Source organism: Pithys albifrons, chromosome 3, assembly GCF_047495875.1.
Source record: "Pithys albifrons albifrons isolate INPA30051 chromosome 3, PitAlb_v1, whole genome shotgun sequence".
NCBI lineage: Eukaryota > Metazoa > Chordata > Aves > Passeriformes > Thamnophilidae > Pithys > Pithys albifrons.
Window position 1 is genome coordinate 33,137,236 of NC_092460.1, and position 20,859 is coordinate 33,158,094.

The 20,859-nt window shown below is 41.4% G+C and overlaps 1 protein-coding gene across 1 annotated transcript in view; it reads right to left on the reverse strand.

The window, feature by feature from the left end:
- Window positions 1-380: 380 nt before the first annotated feature.
- ST8SIA1 (ST8 alpha-N-acetyl-neuraminide alpha-2,8-sialyltransferase 1) overlaps window positions 381-20,859 on the reverse strand; it is a 118,563-nt gene continuing 98,084 nt past the window's right edge. Inside the window, exon 5 of the mRNA XM_071551278.1 lies at window positions 381-2,389. Within this exon, the coding sequence (XP_071407379.1) occupies window positions 1,903-2,389 (487 nt within the window). The 3' untranslated portion in view covers window positions 381-1,902. The remainder of the gene's footprint in view (window positions 2,390-20,859) is intronic.

The window sequence follows — 20,859 nt, forward strand, 5'->3', positions numbered from 1 at the left end:
AATCCTATGAAACAGTGCCCACTTTATGCTTGGAATATCCATATTCCAAAAGAAAATTTTATTATGAAACAGGTTTAAAAAGCAAAACATGATTATTTTTTTTGGTGTTCCACACAGATAGTCGAATTATTCATATTTAAAGAAGAGCCACGGATTTTGCTTGTTTTTTTTTTTTTAAAAATTATATGTAACTTGCAGCTGGTAGTCTACAAGGAGAGATGATATCAACATATGACAGGACACATGCCCCAAAATACTAGCATTTTGGAGCTAAAAAAGCACAGTAAGTTGTGGAAACCTGATGACAGTTTTGTTGATTCAACACCTTGACTAGATTTTCAGCCACTTCTGATGGAAGGGTAAGAAAGAGAACACTGATCTGGATTTTTAAATTTAATGGTGGTAACATCTTGCAGCTGGAATTGCACCATGGACTGAGTTGGTATTCTTTTTGTCTCCTACAGCGCTAAACAAAAGCAAACAAACAAAAAGATTTCTCATTTACATGGCGATAGAACCATCTGCTGCCCAAGTAATAACCCAAAATAAAACAGTCCTTCAGGCGCTGCACAGGCTGGAGCAGAGTGTGTGCAATGTGCACTCTGACATAATTCACCCACTGCGAGGAGAGAGGCTGACTTATGTAAGGGCAGGCCATCCTCTTTTTTCCTTTTTTCTTGCTGGCTATGCAGCTTTTCAGTGCTCCCAAAGGCTGTTTTATTTTTCAGACTCCCTTTAACCAGAGACAATCTTGCGAGAAAAGTACAAGTCTTTAAGGCTAATGTTACAATCCAAGCAGAAGAGCTAGTCACACACAGAGAAACGATTTTCAAAGCTTCGACTCATTTTAAATGACATTTACATTCATTTCTGCAATTTTCCTGCTATAAGCAAATGAAGAAACTCATTCTGCATTCCACTGAACCCCTCAAATCCCCTCAACAGTCAATAAACATCTGGAGTCCAAACGAATACAGAATTAATCCCTAAGGCTGGACAGTAAAACAGGTCAGGATTCATCCCTACTACCAAAGTCAGTGTGGAAATCTTGCAGCAAGTCATCTGAAACCAGGCTGCACTTCATTACTGGTTTATAAACATGTTTTATTTTCAGACCAATTTGCCTTAACCAGCTCTTGCCCACAGTACAGCAGTAGCTTAGCTCTAAGTGCAAGGACCCAAATCATCCTGATAAAACCTACAACAGGTAGGTCTATCCATCCCCAGTAGCAGGGCATTCCTAGGACATTCTTCTAATTAGATTCTTAGCACCTTCACTCTCCCAAGAGTCTTCAGAGGAGTTGATGGTCCTCAGCACTTGGAGCTTTTAAGTCTTTCCTTTTCCTTCCATTGGTAAAGTAAAAAAAAGGATAAAGGAAGGATCAAAAAAGGAAAAGAAATAAAGAAAGTCAACAACACACACATGCCCTCACACACACACACACACACACACACACACACACACACACACACGAAAAAAAATGAAAAAGGAAAGTTAAACGAGGTGCCGATCTGGAATGAAATGGATTTTTGAACAGACAGTCATATTTGGCACTGTCAGCAAAAGCTTGTGAGTGGCCCTGTGTCTCTCTGAGCCTTAATGGCCTTTATACATCGGTCATTTAAAAATGTTCCCAGAAAGTTCAGCTGTGCTGCTTCTGACATTGTTTTCACACTGCTGCTGAATGGACTAAAGGGAGAGATATACCTTCTCCCATGCCAGTTCCATAAAGCACTAAACATTGAGGACATATTCCATTTGGCCTTCAAGTAGCATTTTTATGGTCCATGCAGATCCAGTATTATTTTCCCTTTAAAAACAATCAACATAAAACAGAACTCTCTGTTGGAGAGCATGGAAATTAAAAACTATTGGATCTTCCAAACTGACTCCTACAATCCTCAGGCAGAAGGCTGGATTAAAGGGTCCTCACATGGTTCTAGCTGCATTCTCAGTACACCACTTTTATGAAGAAACCAAAGCTGTAGAAATTCCTCGGGCATGGCGTGGAATCCAGAATCTGGTAGGACATTGTCATAGTAATGATGGCTGATAAACCTCCCGTGCAGGTCCACCGAGAATGGCCAGAAGCCATAAATTGTTACTTCTTCACACAGCCCAAGGGCGGCGCTGACCAGGAAAAGGCCTGTGGAAAGCCGTTTGCCATGAATACCTTTGCTCTTCCAGAACTTGCCAATGTCACGCAGGAAATTGGGGTTGGCAAAAAGAACCGCCTGCTTGGCACCAAAGTCCTTCAGGGTGTAATAGACACGCAGGGAGGGCCCCGTGCCCGTCTTCATGGAGAAGGCTGGCATGTAGATGTAGCTGTGGTTATAGACCTTCACACTGTCCACAAATGCTTTGCGAGACCACAGCAGGTTCTGGAACCTGCAAAACCAGAGAGAAAAATGAGTTGGTCATACACAGGTTTCCCCCATCATTTCATAACCCACCGAAGAACTGCTCCTCATACCCATATTTACCATTAACTGCACACTTTTTCTATGCCCAGACAAAGTCCAGACAAACTTCTGTCTGAGTCTGCCCTTATTCTGAGAACAGAAACCTGAATAGACAGTTGAAAATTGTTTAACTCCTGCAAACTCCAAAAGGTTTCTGATTGCATCTTTAAAAAAAACCCTAAATGAATACAGACAGTATTCTAGAAAACTCAATCCTCCTTTTTAGTGACGTATTTCCTTTGTCAAAAACCAACTTAGATTTTCAGGGATGGAAATTTTTAAAAGAAATTTTAAAGTCTGTGTTGTTCTTGATTCTTAAAGGCTTAATAAAAAATAACCCAAGTTATACGCTGGACAAGCAATACCAAGAAATATTGAAATAGAAACTTTAGACTTAGAGACCATGTAAGACTTGTCAGGCTTTTGCTATGCCTGTATAGAGATTTAGATTGTGCTACCATAGTAGTAAATTCTTGTTCTGAAACTGCAAGAAATCTCACAGAACATACTTAGTTACAAATAACAAAACAAATCAGTGAATTAGGGTAAGTAGCACCATGAAAATTTAGCACAAGGCACCAAATAATATTCAAAGCTGGTGTTTAAGATGGCACAACTTGCACACTGAGTAGGTTTAAAAGCAGCTGGTATTTGTAGCATGCAAGTTACAGAAGAGGCTAGTTGGCAACCATGAGGAGAATGTCTATGTACAGATTATTTTTCTGATATGATGATTTTCTCATCTATTGTTTTAAAATCTACAGCAGGTTAAAATTTGTTAATTTCCAATAGCTATTTGCTGCTGTCTATTTTATCCCTGCTGTTAAGACTTATATACTATTCCACAACCAGTATCTTGCCAAGGCTATTACCATTCCTTCCTATGTTCTTCTGGATACTCCAAGATTGAATGAAACGTATGGCAGGAAATCCTAGGCCATTCACACACACCAAAACCTGCACTGATGTTTGACCTGTTCTGATGTCTTTCACCAAACAAACCACATTTCAGAAATACATTGAACTATGCCAAGTATGTATCACTGGATGTAGCTGGCAGGGAGGTCAGAGCCATGGTAAAATACAATACTCAAAGTACAAAATTGCAAAGTAACAGGAATTGTTGCTGTCCTGGGGTGTTGACTGCATTGGTGGGTACCTTTGCATGAGGAAGTCACCATGATTCACTCTTGATACTCTGCTTGCTTTCCAGAGTCCACACAGTCTTAAGAGCACCAGGGCCCCACCTCTACAGTGTCTGTAGCCTTCAGCCCACAGGCAAAACTTACTGCACTAAAAGCCACTTCTGCACAAGCCTCATGCATTCCTGTCATTGCAGCTAGGTTGTTCCCCAGCATGTGATCCCTAATTTTTTCTCAGCTCCCAAATGCCCATCTTGCCATTGTTGCTGCCTCCTCTCTCCATTTCCTGCAGCTAAGGCAAATGTGTCATGACTGATTTCTCACAGCAGAAGAGTCAGAAGGAAAAAGTTAAGTCTGCAGCACTGGATTTTTTCCTTTCTCTGGTACAGGCAGAGAGATAGGTATAATACCTTTTGAAATAGTTATGAGGGTGTGAATTTTATGTATAGACCTCTTCGAAACAAAAACAAGAATCACACATACAGCAACACACACAGGTTTAAGCAGAATGCCAGATGACCTCAAGAAGCATCAAACAAAATTTCAGCTGAAACAATTGCCAACAAAAAACTTAAGACCTTCAACAGCATTAAAATGTCTTACAAATACACGCCAGGTTTTTTGAAGTCTTTGTTTTGGCAAAAAATACTTGAAATATTCTTAATAAGTTGAAAGGTGTTGTTGACATTTGTAACATACAATATTTGGTCTCCTGATTTGCTATAAGTTTCCTACAAAACTTCCTTCTCATGGGATTAGAATGAAGCTGTTTGGAAGCAACCCCCTGAAATCTGCTTGGGTATTCATTGCCTTTTTTGCTCTGAAGATCTGCTCCTACTCCATGGTTCTATTTCTTAATGTAGAGAAAGCCAGCGGCTTCCAAGCGAGAAATCAATTCAACCCAAACATACAAAACAATAATTTCATAACTTATTGCACTTGGCATTCTTTTCTGTAGAAACAGCCAAGACACTGCTGAGTATAGAAGGCCAGCCAAGACCAAGGTGCCCTGGCAGAAATGCATTGTCTGGCTGTCCCTTCTTACATGGGTCATCTCACTCCATTACTATCAGACCTGTAACTAAATGTTCCCCAAAATAAGCTTTACCATCCTTTTCCCAACAAGCAGCAAGACAACCTGACAGACTGTCAGGCCAGGAGTTGGATCCATCCTATCCATCCTTGTTTCATTTCCATCAGGACACAGTCACTGAGTGCAAAAACAAATAAAATCCTGAGCTTCATACTTTCAATATTCATAAAATCACAGAATGATTTGGGTTACAAGGGACATTAAAGATCACCTAGTTCCAACCCCCCTGCCATGGGCAGGGACACTTTCCTCTAGACCAGGTTGCTCAATCCAACTTGACCTTGATGAGCACCTTGTGCCCAGAGCCCCAGTACTCAGACATTGTTCTAATAACCCTAATGGCCTTTAATAGGTACTAAGATCAGCAGAAGGCTTTCAGACTACTGACCTTGACATAGTTTGGGATGTTAACTGGGAGGTGGGTGTTGCAGCCTCAAAATTCCTTTCACAGTAAAGGGATCTTAAGCACACAGCTTGATGGGATGGAGTCCTTGCACCTTGACTAAGGAGAAGGCAGAGACAGGCTTGCTGTCACTCCTGAAGCCGTTTACAAGATGTCCTTTCTCACTTACAGCTAGGCCACAAATTTCCCTTCAGAGGGAAATAGTTGTGGTTATTCTAAAACTGCACTTTCCAGCAAATTTGCCATTCAGACAAAAGCAGTTCACAGCTCTGAGATGAACACATTAAAATTGCTCAGTCTCAAAAGGCCAGAGACTGTCTCTGAATATTCATTTGCTATCATTGCCACAACATGTTTACATTTCTTCTAGATTAATCTTCCCAAATGCCTTAAAGTAATAAGAGGTGAACAGCACTGCCATGAGAGCAGTGCAGGGGAGGGACTCCACACAGAAGGGACAGCCTTTGCCATGCTACTGCAAGCTGTCCTTGAGGAACAACATCACCTCCTGGAAGCCCATGCCTCACTCAGATGATCTGGATTGCAGTGTTAGTAGGCATCCCGCCCAGTGCAACAGATGGGCATTATACAGGTGGCCAGGAGCCTGTGTAGAAACATAAAACATGATGATTATGGCTGGTCTGATGGTCTACCAGCCAAAAAAGCTGCAGCCCATCTTGCACTCCTTGTGAGGAGAGGTATTAGAAGCAAATGGAAATTTCTGTTCCCCATTTGTAAAAATAGGAGCGTTCTCCAGTTCTCTGACATTTCATAGGCTGGTGAGAGGCTGAGAAATCTGGGCACAAATGCTGTGTGTAAGCAAGTTTCTAGAGATTGTGCTGGAAGCTCAAGTGGAGTTTTTCTTTAACTCCCAAACCAGATAGGGAGTCCTGCAGGCAACTCCCTCATTCAGCAGTGGCTTTGAGGGTACCGTACCACGTCCATCCCAGCAGGCAGTGAGCAGGCTTGACAGAGAGACCAGGAAGGCTTTCCCCCTGCAGTTGACCAGCTCTGTAGTGCACGCCTGAGCAGGACGATATGTTTTCCTCCTGCTTGTCCTGGCATGAACCAGGACAAGCAATGAATCCACCAGCCTGATGCAGTCCTTATAGAATCATAGAATCGATTGGGTTGGAAAAGACCTCTGAGATCATCAAGTCCAACCCTTGGTCCAACTCCAGTCCATTTACCAGATCATGGCATTCAGTGCCACGTCCAATCTCAGTTGAAAAACCTCCAGGGATGGGGAATCCACCCCCTCCTCTCTGGGCAGCCCATTCCAATGCCTGATTACTCTCTCTGCAAAGAATTTTTTTCTGATATCCAACTTAAATTTCCCCTGGCAGAGCTTGAGCCTGTGCCCCCTTGTCCTATTGCTGAGTGCCTGGGAGAAGAGACCAACTCCCACCAGGCTAGAATTTCCCTTCAGGTAGTTCTAGACAGTGATGAGGTCACCTCTGAGCCTCCTCTTCTCCAGACTAAATAACCCCAGCTCCCTCAGCCTCTCCCCACAGGACTTGTGCTCCACTCCCTTCACCAGCCTCGTTGCTCTTCTCTGGACTCGCTCCAGCCCCTCAATATCCTTCCTGAACTGAGGGCCCCAGAACTGAACACAATACTCAAGGTGTGGCCTCACCAACGCAGAGTACAGGGGAGGGATCACTTCCCTGGTCCTGCTGGCCACGCTATTTTTGATACAGGACAGGATCCCATTGGCCTTGTTGGCCACCTGGGCACACTGTTGGCTCATGCTGAGCTTCCTGTCAATTAGTACTCCCAGGTCCCTTTCTGCTTGACTGCTCTCCAGCCACTCTGTGCCCAGCCTGTAGCGCTACAGGGGGTTGTTGTGGCCAAAGTGCAGGACCCGGCACTTGGCCTTATTGAACTTCAGCCCATTGGAATCAGCCCATCCATATGGGCACAAATGCCTTCTCTTGTGTCAAGTCTCACCGAGAATGAGGAGCTGCTGGTTCCTAGTTGGTGTATGTCTCTACACGACAAGCTGTGAACATTCAGTACTCTCAGGGCAGGGCCCAGGAGCTGCATAGTTCCCACACACACACACACACACACACGCACACACACAGAGCTTCAAAAGAAACGCCTCAGATGCTCCAGCCCCTCGCACGAGAGTGCATCTCAGGCAACACTGTCTACCCAGCGCAGCTCAGAGCAAGAAACAGCTGAATTGCTTTCAGGGTCCTCCTCTGACCTTCCGCAGTCAAGCTCACACAAATGCATGGCAGGTTGCCAGCATTTGGGTAACACTGGAGCTGGAATCTCCCAAGCCCTGAGCAGCACCTGAAGACTCCATGAGTTGCTCAGTGATTTGCAGTGATGTGTCCCAGCAGTCCAGAGAGTCCCCGAGGACTGTGAGTGCTGGGGAAAGCAGATCACGATGGGTTCAGCCCAGGCACTTTCATTTCACTGCACTCATTAGTGGACAGTGACCAACTAAAATCATCAGCAACACATTTTTGCTGTCAGGTCCACATGAAAGATCAATTTAAAACCCACAACTTTCAACAGCACGTGTAGGCACAGCTGCACAGATACCAGAGAAATAATTTCCCTGCTACCAGCTGTAGAGTTCCCTCAAATACACAGCTCTACTTTTCCAGGGAAAAAAATTCATCCAAGAGAAAAGTGCCACAGTACATTGTCGTGACAGTACAATCAAGGATCATGAGAATCAAGTGGTTTGGGTTTTGTTTTTAATCTGATTTTAATGTTCTTATTGATGTTCTTTAGCAGATATTCAGGGACAGGACTGCTTTCTGGTACTGTCAGACTGTTTCCAGTAACCACAAAGAATTTGCTGCAGTGACATTGAGCTAACCCACTTGCAGATAATTATGGCAGCATTTTCTTGCATCTTGGTTTCTTTTTGATCTCTCCAGAGAGTCACTATCTCATGCTTGTGACAATATCCCAGACACTTACTTTGTTGGCATCTGCAAAGTCACATATTCAGCATTCTGGATTAATTGCAACTTATTAGAGGGTAAAAATAAAATTAAGTAATGACTGGAACAGTTCAGATACTAAAGAAATCATGTATTATTTTAAAATTAAGACAAATAAAGCTCCAGGGAATAGAGCAGAAAGACTTACATATTTGTCCCTATGACAAATAGCAACATCACAAAAATTATTTAGATAATTTGATGTCAGCATTAGCCAGGAATGAATTAGCAATTTGCTGCAGCTGTTGAAATATGCTTACAGCTGGGGTCACAACACGTCAGCTTGCAACCACACATCTGAGCCTCCACTGCTGCGACAGAGTTTTATTGCACTCATTTCTCAGAGTGCTTTTCAGAGAGCAATGCCCTGTGCTCTCATTCAGATCATGCTCTTGTTGATTATCTGCCCCTCCAGGGCCTGTGCAGACAATCTTACTGAAACACAGGCTGTGTCTCAGCAGCACAGTGGTTCCCATGTGCTCATTCTCCAGGCAGGCACTTCTAGCATGTGTTAGGTGCAAGGTAGACTATTCTACTCGTCTGCACAGGGAGCCAGAAATGAGCACTTAAAACACTATAAATGCACCTCCTTCCTTGTTTTATGCCAGCTTCCCTAACTACACAAGCTACTGTTTACTTAGCCTAAGGACAGCTACCTGACTTCGGATTCAATTTTAATCCCATTAAACTCAAAGGCAAAACCAATCTAAAATCATTCTAATCTCATTTCAAACAGCTTCAGTGGGAAGGATTCTGCCAGTTTCACTGGGGGTCCCTCCACAGGCAACATGGTCATCCAGGTGAGAGCTCATGGAATGAGTCAGGTGATGCTAATCCCATTTGTTTCTTCCTATTTGGCCTCCTTCCTTCCCACCTGACCGGCCTTTATGGACCCAAAGACAGCATATCTTCCACTTAGACTCTCAGTAAAGACATTTCTCTCAGGGAGCAACTCACTTCAGCTCATCCCATACTCACAGACTGCTAAGAATCCCACACTGCCTTCTCCCTTATGGATGGGGGTTTCCAATCTCAAAGAGCCTGTGCTTTCCTCTCCTCTCTGGTACCAAAGATTAAAGACAAATTAACCTCATTCTCCTTTTTATGTGCTTTTTCAACGGCATTTTCCAGCTCAGGGATTACAGTTACTCTCACCATTAGCTCCAAAGACCCAAAAGGAAGGGAACACACTCTTTCCACAGTGACTGCAGACTACATCTTTCTCTGTTTCTTAATGACACACTGTCCTTAGCACATGACCTTCAAAATAATTTGATGCACATGGCAGAGGTAGGTTCTAATCCCCATGAAAAGGTAAGCTCTTTTTCTGTCTGAATTAAGTATTAATTAGGGCTTTTTTTAAACCTCCACCCATTACTGCTCTTACACTGTGGCCCTGGGATTACTATATATAGTGCCAAGGGAAAGCTGACTCTGTTTTTCAATGGAACACAGAGCTATCCTATACACCAAAGCAATAAAACATTAAAATCAGTGTTCACTGGTATTTTGGGACTGTGTGTGATCCTTATTCTGCCAACTCAAATTAGAATGTGCTTTTAATAGCTACTCCTTCCAAAACCAGCAGAGCTAAACATCAATCCTTTCTGTTATCTGACAGCTTGAATCTTAGCTTTCAGAAGATGAGCTGCTCATCTTAGTTTGACTTTTTGAAAATTGTGGCTGCTAAAGTCATCTGCAAGTGAAAATAATATAAAAGGACAGGCAAAGCAGTATGGCTGTAAACTACTTGTATTATCAAAATGAAATTGCTGCCTAGTATTTCTAAATCTTCTGAATACTTCACAGCTCTTACTCTGAAAGTTGGGAGGATGGGAAAACAAGAGAACAACAGAATCAGCTGGGAAAAGCCCAAAACAACACAGAACTAAGTCTGACATCCTTGGCATTTAATTTCACTGGACTGCATGCCAGAGTGAGCTGATGAGCAGAAACATAACCGAATCAGACATTTTCTAGGGTTTTAATGGGAAAAAAGAACTGCACCAAAGCTCAGACACAGGCTCAGGAGACTTACCTCAGAACAACACAGGTACTCTAAGACAGTCTGATGTGTCTTTGGGACAGCAACCAAATAAGAACAGAACAGTGCAGCACCTCCTGCACATCCAGATCTTCCACCTGACTACAGTCCAGACACAGGTCCTTGTGGATCACTACCCACAGCATCACTGCAGCAAACACAGAACTTACAACACTATACCTTCCTGTCTGTTCGTGCTGGCCTTATGTACTTTGTAACCCAAACATAAAACATACCCAATGATTACAGCCATGAAGGACTTATTCACAGCAGAGAATGCTTTTGCTAAGTCTTTTGAGTTTCCTCTTTAACATCATGACATCCTTCACACATTAATAATTTGCAAATGTCAGTGAAGGTGACATTCAACGACATCCTCTCTTCAACCTCTTAGAGCTCTTTCCAAAGATAACTGGATACAGAGTGAAAACAGCAATGTTTGAATGCGTTTTTAAAGATTCTCTGTGCTACAAAAATTGTACATTGAAGGGAAATTATTTAGAACAGTAAATGCTTTGACAGGCATTATGGCAACAACTGTAACTAGGACAGGCTCTTTTTTAAGTATATGAGCACCTTTTTACAGCTACAGTACATGAATCACTGGTGTTCTCTGAGATCATGCCACATGGCCTGCAGCTGCAGCACAAATCCCTCTTAAACAACACTGTCAACTAGATGCTTGGTAATAAAATCCAAAGTTCAGAACCCACAGGAATATCTGGTGAATCAAAAATATTTTAAATTGGCTAAAATAAATTCACACAACTCTAAAATATACAAAACAAGATCTCTGTATTTTCTCTTTTAGCTGCTCCCACTGGGCAACCTCACCTGTTTTGCACCTTAGGGTGATGAGCATTGCAACAGAGCAATGACCTGGAGGCCACCTGAGTATAAGCAGAGGAGGTGATAAATTGCTCTGGAGCAGCTGGATTAGCAGAAGCCAAACATGAGGTTAAAAAGATGGAAAAATGAGAGAAACAAACAAGCAGTTCGACAGACAAGAAAGTCCCTTCTGGTCTTTGGCACAAGAGCTCAAGCCATTAGTAAAATTCCTGGAAACGAGCCAGAAGAATTCAAGCCAGCCCAAGGACCGCAGCTGTAGACCTTGAAGTTACTACCTTCAGTGAGCTCTCAAAATGTCCCTTTGGAACAAAAAGACTTTACTTTGATCTAACATCAATTTACAGCAAACCCTCTCAGCAATTCTGGTGCCATTCAGTCATGCCCAGGAGCATTAACAGATGCTTCTCAAGGCTTCCAACAGTGTCTGAGGAATGATGATTTGCTGCATCCTAGATCATTGTAAGAGACCACCCCTTCACCCACAGCTCACACAGACACCTAGGGCAGAGCAAGAACAGGACCAGAGTATTATGAACTGCACATCCATGTATTCTGCACTCAGATTTCCTGATACTGCTGCAGTCTGTCACTGCAGTAACCCCAGTGAATCTTACTTCCAAATATTTGCCTAATCTCTTATTTTTCACATCATTCTAACCAATTGTTTTGTGAATACCTTCCCTCTTACTTCATGGTTGCTTTGATCTCTTTGTCAAAAGCCTTTTAAAAATTCAAGTAGACTTTATCTACTGGATATCCATATGGATCTATTCAAAGAGTACAAGGTAAAATTTCCCTTAACAGTGCTGACTCTTCACAAGAGCACATACATTTATCCCTGTGTTCACTGATAATATACTCTAGTCTCTACCAAATCAGCTGAAAGAGATGTCAGGCTTACAGATCCACTTGAACTATTTTTAATTTTAACTATATTTAAACACTGATCTCATCTCAAACACCCTCCAGTCTTCAAGTACCAAGGCAGTTTTCAGGGAGGAAGCACACACAGTCACAGTACTGTTCTTTCATGGGTGAGTCCAGTTCTGCCTGTAACTTCATATCCATCCTGCACCTATACCATGAATTCTCTAATAATTACCTCTGTTTCAGCTTGACGAATGAGCACAGGGAATGTTCTCAGTGTCTTCCACAGCAAATAAAGATGCATATAATTCATACAGCCTTTCCGTGCCTTCTCTGAGTCCTGCTCTTACACCTGGTCATGCACTGACCATACAGACACAGCAGATGTAGTGTGTGTTTTCTACTCCTTTTTACCTTATGTTGTTGCTGGAAAGATGTAACACTTATTTTTCATTCTTCTAGTTAGTTCTTTTTGGAATTTTTTTCTACCTGATATTTAATGAGCCAGAGATAGTAACAGATTCAATTTCCTTTGGAAGCAACTCCAGCTTTTGGTATGACGTTTCTGTGTTTCCATTGATTTCCCTTTTCTTTGCCCCTTAGTGACCTCAGCTTCCTGCTACCTTTCCTTAAACCTCGTGCTCAGTATGATACCTTTAGAAGAGACCACTATTTTGAGGAGATCATCCAGATGTATTTTCCAAGATGCACAGTGTTTGACGCTGAGAATGCCACTTAAACTTGCTTTCAACATGACTAAACTCCAAAGGTTTCTCCTCAACTGTTAGTATAGCCTGTACTCAATTTAAACTGCTAGAACACTCTTGACCAACAAAATAAAATCAAATTGAAGTACAGACAGCTAAAACATGTTGAAGCTTTTTCTAATCTCTTCAACTATTTTGATATCCGTCAAAAGTTCCTTCAACTTTTTCTCCCCTCATTAACTTCATTCAAAGGAGATACAGTGCAAAAAAAGGTAAAAAATGTTTTTTCTAATGTAGAAGGAAATAAATGCAATTTGCTAGTACAAAGCAATACCTTTGAAAGGCAGTGTGTGCCATTGAATACTTCAGAGCCCTCTATGCACTGCCTGAGGAAAGTGGAGCAAAACATCTAATTCCCTATTTCCCTTAGTTTATAATGGCCAGAGAAGGGTGGGTGGCATTGATATTATATTATATAGGAGCAACTTTGTAACCGTGGTTGGTGTTTTTCCCTTGTCACACATCTTGAGATGCTATGACTTTATTTATATCAAACACCATAACTCAGATGTGGTCCCACCTTCTCTTAGCTGAAACACCAGGCAGAAAAAACTTTCTTTTCGCCCTGTCTCAGGGAATGGTCAGTGCCAGTGAATTGTCAGAACTGGATGGAGCTTGACTCCAGAAGATAACATTGGCATTGGATATTCACATGGGCAGATATCAGCAATGAGTGAAGAGGAGTATTTCAATCCCTCTTGTTAAAGCTAATTTTACTAAATTTACTAAATCAGAGGGGAAGACAAAAAAAGGGTGACCACCTCTCATAAAATTTGGCATATGCCTTGGCCAATTTTCGGAACCAAGCTCTATGTTGATTAGCTGAAACTACTCAGCCTGGTTTTGTAAATGGCTTGGCTTAAACGATATTATTTGAAAGTTTTAGCACAAATAATGCATCCAACCCTAGCTTAATTTCTTCTTGTTTGACTCAAGCCTTTGCACCACTTCCTCCCATGAAAGTGCCAAAACATTACTACAGCAGGAGTCAGACTGAGGTGACTCCCAACATCACATGGATTGTGAGGTGATGGGAAGAACGTTACCAACAACTGCTGTATGTGACACTGTGGTCCAGCTATAAACTCCTAGGTTTGAACTCCTTTGAGCTGCCTTTTCTCTCCAAAACCCAAAGAACATCAACTTTCACAGATGTTCACATTCAAACAACTAAGGAAAGCAAGTTGGTGTCTCCTACAGAATTAAGATTTCCTTCAGATTCAGCCAGTAGGAAAAATAAGCTCATTTTCTTTAATGCTCAGGGTAATTAACACTGAATTACAGTAAAAATCTATCAAAGGACTTCTACAATCACATTAATACTAAACAATTCCCACATGCTTTATGTGATCACAATAAACACCAAAGATATGGACACAGATTATTTTAAAGTACACCTGACTAATCAAACAGGAACAAAAGCTACCACTCATGGCTTGGCTCTGTGGAGCAGCAATAACACACTCCCTGAAAAAACTTTAGATATGGACCTAAAAACCAGGTTAAAGGGTACTTTTGAGTGAGGAGGTCTGTATGGTCTGTGGTCTATGGCACAACTCAGAAACAGGAAAATACAATCCCTTAAGGGCATCCTTTTGATAAGGCCAAATTTTATGTTTGAAAATAGCTGTAAATGTCAAGTCTGTCAGCAGCTCTGAAGAACCTGAGGTTGGCCATGAATCACAAGGGACAAAAACCAGCCACAGCCATAAACTGCCCCTTGAGGAATCAGTTACACTCCCAGAAGGTTTTCAGATGCCAGGAGGATCATTCAGTGATCAGTTGCTTTGGCTGACAGACCCTTATATCCCTAGCAGCTCAGTACACATATTCCTAAAATAGCTAAATCAAATAGTACAAGTGGTGAAAATCAGCCCTGTGTTTTTACAGATGGGGCCAGAACAGTTTGTAGGGTGATGTGTAATGTTGGGAAGCTATTGCAGAGGTTTTTATCCACAGGCTTTACTCAGATAACAATTTGGAAAAAGAATAGTCTTTAACAAGCAACATATCTTTATCTGAATTTGTCTCAAGGCCAAAATTTCCCTTTCTCAATCAGCTGCTCCAGCAAGCCACAGTGCTGCTTTGCTTTACCAAGCCAGTCAGTAACCTTACATGCGCCACTAAATCTAGCACGTGGCTTGTAATACCAAGTCCTCTTCAGACTGGTCCTGCTTGTTATAAAAATGAGACCATTTCTTCTACCACCCCCCACATCTGCAGTTTTTATGTTAAGAAGAACCTTAGGAAAACCTAAGGAATGTCATAAAGTGTGAGAAATCATCTATTCTGAATATACTTTGATATGAAGTAGAAATATGAACATTCAGATCCCTTTAAATTGACACATATCCCCTGATATCAATGGATTTACACTAACTTTCATCAAAGTAGTACATAGCTCAGTCTTTATGCTATCATAAGTCAGATATTTAAAGTTTCAGAAACCACCAGTACACTGCATTATTCAAGGAGCACGCTGTGAACATACAACTAAAGACAATGATATCGTCTGGATGCACAAGGCTATGGAGATGATTCATTCAGCACAATCATTTGCATTCCTGAACCAGGTTTAATGTACCAGGAAAAATGAGGGATGGCAGCAACTGTTCTGGAGCATGAAGTGAGAAAAATAAACGCAGCACACTGCACCGATGCTCTGGCAAAAAAAGTCCCGTGTGGTCTGTTCCAGAAGCCATTCCCAGTTCCATTTCCAGCTTAATGGGCCTAGGAGCATGGAGTGAAAAGCATAAACAATTTGCACGAGAGCATGCCAGTGTGCCTAATGAATTCCCTTTCAGAGAGCCAGTCAGCAAAAACAGTTCAGCCAATCCATGCCAGCTAGTTCTCGCCTTTCTTTTTCCCAATGCCATTCCCTGCATTCCCAAGTGCTGCAGCAGCAGGTACACAGGGGGCAGAGGATGACCTAGTTCAGTTGCAGCACACCAACCTCCCCAGAGCCCTGGGGACCGCCCAGCAGCCGGATCTCTTTCAGCACAATCTGACTCCAATTGTTCGTGAACAACTTGTTTTCATGTAGTAACACCTACAAATTTCCCTAACAGTCAGGGGAACAAAGGACCAGAGGGACCACCTGGATTTATGGTTTCTGCTGTGCTTGGGTCATGCTGAAGATGCTCTGGCAGAGGTGAGATGCCACAAGGGAACCCAAGGAGGAACAGAGAAGATGCAGAGCAAAGAGGCTGTTGGAAATCCTGCAGTGTCACTGTAAGGGATGCTGACTTCAGAAAGCTCTTTTAGGAGCTTCCAGCAGCCTTGTCAAGCTTCATAACATCCCATAAGGAACATGAAATCTGTGATAAAGAATCGGATGCTAACCTGTCAAATGCTGAAAAAAATAAGAATAAAAAAGGGATACGAAATCAGGGATGTCACCAGTGTCCTCTTGCCTCTAAACTGTAATGATACCTGTTATAAAAAAAAGCTCCCAGCTGATCTTAAAAAGCCCTCTGTGGCTTATACTGCAAAATCTAGAGCAGACACACAGTTCACTAGTGACCTGGAGAAAAAACTTCTTGCTCAGCCCAGATGCTGAGAACACTTTTCTCCCAACACTTTCTTCAAATTATGTCTCATTTCCAGCTCAGGATGCCCAAGATCCAGTCCTGAAACCCCACCCAACATGATTCCAAACTTGTTGCTCTCAGTTTGTAAGACTGGGAACTTTCAGATCGGCACAAAACGAGACATACAAAGTCCAATGCACAGGCAATGGAGTGCAGCCATATCATCTTCAGTGTCTAAGCCTTGTTCTAAAAATTCTTCTACCTGAGAGAACAGCAAGAATGTGTGCAAGCTTCCATTTTCAAGATAACAGTTTCGCACAGCAATCCCTTTTAACTGCTGGGAACACAGTGCTGTAATACTGCTGAGAAATTTATTGTCCCCTTTAAATTAAAAAGGATCCTGAAGCCAGCACAAAAACTAGATTCCCACAGCTTAATGATGTTAGCTGACCCTTTGACTCTGTTCCAGGTGCTCCAGCTAGTGATCTCCAAGGCAAATAAGCTACAGGGATTCCTCTTAAAACAGTTTGTGCTGCTTGGCACTGGAGCCATGGATTGGTCCTTACCCCTCTCTATTTGCTAGTGTAGCACATCAAGGTAAGGGAAGAGAACCATTGTCACAAGCCATCTCTGGGACTGCAGCTGGGAGTCTAGAGCAGCACAGGGAGGCAGCCAGTGGATCTGTCTTTAGGCTGCATAGCTTTACTAGCCAGGAACAACCAACAAGGTTCTTAGTGATGCCCATACAAGTCCTTCAGGAATCATGCAAGGGAAATACAAGCAAAGCCCTGACCACTTTTGTTGCTGTGAGTCCCCAGGCTGGTGAAAGGTTCATGATCCCAAATGGCTACAGCACACAGAGCTTTACTGAGCTGAGCCCACCTAGGGCAGTGCTTTACTTCCCTGCCATGTTCACATCTGCAACTGGGAGCAAACTTCATGCTGCCGGTACTGCCTGTAGGAAAAAAGCCAGGACATGGCCACCAAAGGCTGGGGATGAGCTAACTCAGGCTGCACCCACTGTTATCTCAGGGACGAAGGACCCAAGGATGGACAGTAACCAAGTGCCTGCCTTTGAAGGATCACAGTAATGTATTCCCCACTCTCACAGGAGGGGATGGACTACTGTATAATACCCTTTATAGCACAATCTGTGCACTGTCAACAGATTTTACTTTATTTTTACTTTATGCTGAGTATGGTGTTATATTCTTTCACATGCTTTCAACTTCCATACGCGTACAAGCTCCAACTTAAAATATCCTGCTTGTCATCTTCCCAAATTTAATTTCCCTTGGGAAAGCTCCTCCAAGATTCAAGTAGCTACCTTCTGATTTTTTGTCCTGAATAATTAAAAAACCCCTCAACTTTCTTCCAAGGAACCATTCTGAACCATCACAGCATGCTATGTTTTCTGATATAAATGTGATAGATTAGCAGCTCACACCCTCCACACAAAAACCCCATTAAAAGAAAAACTGTCACATTTGAAACCCAATGATGATAAAGAATAAAATTCTAGGATCACAAAATTCCAACTCACAAACTTTGTAACCAGTTTACATTTATACTATAAATTAAACTCCCAAATAACTTAAAAAAATGTATTAGAAAGCTCCATATTTACATTTCTTTAACATTATCCTCCAGCATTCTCCACTAAACCATAACTTACCAAGAAATTTAGTACATAAGAATAGCTTATTACAACCATAAAGGAACAAGTTACTTTTTCATTTTCCTTCCACAAATCCTCGTATTTCAGTGCCATAAAACTTTTAAGCATCTGCACTGCCATTTATGTGCTTGATGAAAGATTAGTGACTGCTGTTTGTGAAATGCACATTAGCTAAAAAAATTAATTAAAGCCGAAGAGAGAATCTTGCTATGTGCTTTTCAGCCAGCACACTGGGATAATTATCCCTGTGGCCCACATGCCAGGAATTGGATACAGAGGTAAATAAAATCTGTCCAATCTATTTTTCCATGTCGCTCTACTCTCAGAATCACTTGAAACTGTTGTAATTTTTTAATTGCTACTAAAATAAGATGTATATATTCAAATTCTACTTTTTACTCATTCTGGAGCAATTTTTCTGCCATGAGAACTGCATTAATCTCTGCACTGTTCAATTGCACTAGACATACTGACAGCTTGGTTTTCTCAGTCCTGCTTTATCTTTCAGAACTACCATTTGGTTCTCTCTCAGCACAATGACAGCTTTTGGCAGGTTTCTGTTTCCTCTTCCAACAAACCAGCTACTGTGGAAAAATGATGAAGCCAAGATGAAAAATTCCAGTGGATCAGCTTTAACCTACCAAAGTGATCTTTCTGTCTTGAAAATCACTGTGCTTTCACTATTTACTCTTTCAAATCAGAAATTAAAAAAGCATCACTGCCAGGGGCAAAAAAACCCTCAAAACAAAACAAAGGAGAGAGGAGGCAGGGAGTAGAAATTAAGTATTAGCCTGGCAGATTTCTCATGTAATTAACTAATTCTGTAGCAGTTCTTGCCTGTAATTCAATCCAGACCAGATGGCAGAAAACTGCCATAAAAACTGATTCAAACTTCCTCAAAAAGAGAGTGACTGAACTTAGCAGGAAATCAGTCTGTACCATTTGCTTTGTTACCCAAAGAAAACAGCCAGAACTAATCTCAATCATTCAACTTTCCCCAAAAGCTACACATAATATAGAAACTGAGCTGTTTGGTTTGGATGTGTCTCACTGAGTTGGGGAGATTCACATGGGAAAGATTCTGTTCCTTTCCTTTTAAAGACAAGTGCATTTGCTGGTATGAAATGTAAAGACAAAACCTCTGAGAGGATTAATTTTGTTAAGAAGAGAAGTTTTTACCTCAAAATAACGTACAGAAATAATAATTGATTGTTTTTGTAAGCATGTCTACTCTCCTTATGGAAAAGCAACTTTTTTATTGCATTTTCTTCCTGTTAGTTTTGAGAGGCTGAGACAGACAAGGAGTAAGATGACTTTTCTTACACATCACCAGCTCGGTGTCTTTGTGAGGACTGTGACCACTTCCCATTTGGCTGTTTCTGGATCTGAGCTCAGCTGAAATCTATTCTACTTCTTGCAGAGTATCAGAAGAGGATAAAAGCAAGATTGCCAAGATATTCAAACCCCTTTGCACGTGTTGGGAGATTGCAGGATGCTTTCCTCAAAGGATTTCTCAATTTCCTACTGTGATGAAGCAATGAAATAATCTAATTGGTAAAGACAGGAGACATGACCTGAAAGACAGGATTAAGAACATATGAATGCCACCGGCACTTGGAGCTAAGTCTGGATGGGTTCATCAAGGCAGAGAAAAAAACATGAGGATGCTGGAGGCGAGCTTGAGTGGCAAATACAAAAGAAAAAAATTCATCATGAACTTTGTGTTTAGAGGTTCAAAAACTTATTTTCATCTTTGTAGAAAGCACTGATTTCTGGCCCATAATTCCTTTACATTTTTTCCCCTCATGTTAGTCTTTAGAATGTTCTGCCAGGGCCTTTGGTTATCTTAGTCAGCACAAAATATTATTTCCTCTTTCTATTCCAATCTACTGTTTTCAGCTGCTACCCCTTTTTCCCAGTGTGGCAGGAAAAACTGCATAGATCTTTCTACCCTGCCTGTGCTCCTCTCTCCCTTAACATACATCCATCTGGTTCTCATCTGCTCCTTCACTAAAGACTCTTAACAATAAGTTTTAGAAAAGATTCTTCCAGGTTTTTATATAAAGAAAAGATACTTCAGGGTTTTATTTCTTTTAAAATTGCTTTTTAGTTCCTATTAAAAATCTGAGGGAACTAGAAGATGAAAGGGTATGTGGAAGGAGACTGTCTGTGTCTTTCAGGATACCTGTTCAAGGACTTGCTCATTAAATGAAAAAATAAGAAGAACTTAAAAAAAATTAAAAAAGGATAGTAAGAAAAGGAGAAATCCATAAACAAGAACATACAGACACAAACATGAGCAAAAAAATGATAAGGGAGGCAGTGAGGAGAACCAAACCTGATCTCCAGCAGCCAAGGCAGGAGGGCCCTGGCCAGAGCTGAGGGAGGAGGCAGCTGCTCTTAACACTGCCTTAGAAAGAAAATAATAAAGTGTTTCATTTTATTCTTTCATTTTCACCCAAGCCAATAGAAAATGCTCTGTTTGTTACCTGCAGGTTACCTTTTGTTACCATGCAGGTCATGCTTACCTACAGATGCATCTTCAAAACATGCCAGGGAGGGATCTTATCAGATTCTGCGATAAAAAAATCACTTTCTGATCTGAGATCTCCTGACTGAAATCCTTTTTTTGTGTTTATACTTGGATGTTATTTATGTTTGCTTTTGGAATTTCAGTTGTTATTGTCATTGCAGACCATTTAGCAAATATAAAAATTAACTAACTTTTTAATTGAAAAAAATACTGTCTTGAAAAGAAGTTGTAAATTGCTTTTGAAAAATGCAAAAAATGTAAATTATATTTTTCAATTAATAAATTATTCATCTGGAATATGTACCCCAGAGCTAGGCAGAAGTTGCAGCATCAAGGTATGGAGGCTGTTTATAATAAAAAAAAGTAAGTTACGGATCCCAATCCTACTTCCTATACTGTGAAGGGCAATAATAATCCAGGTTCTGGAAATCCCTTCAAGACAGCTACATGGAAAATTGTGTTCATGATATATTAATGTTTTATAACCACACAGATCAGGAATTCCCTGACCAGTGATGAACACA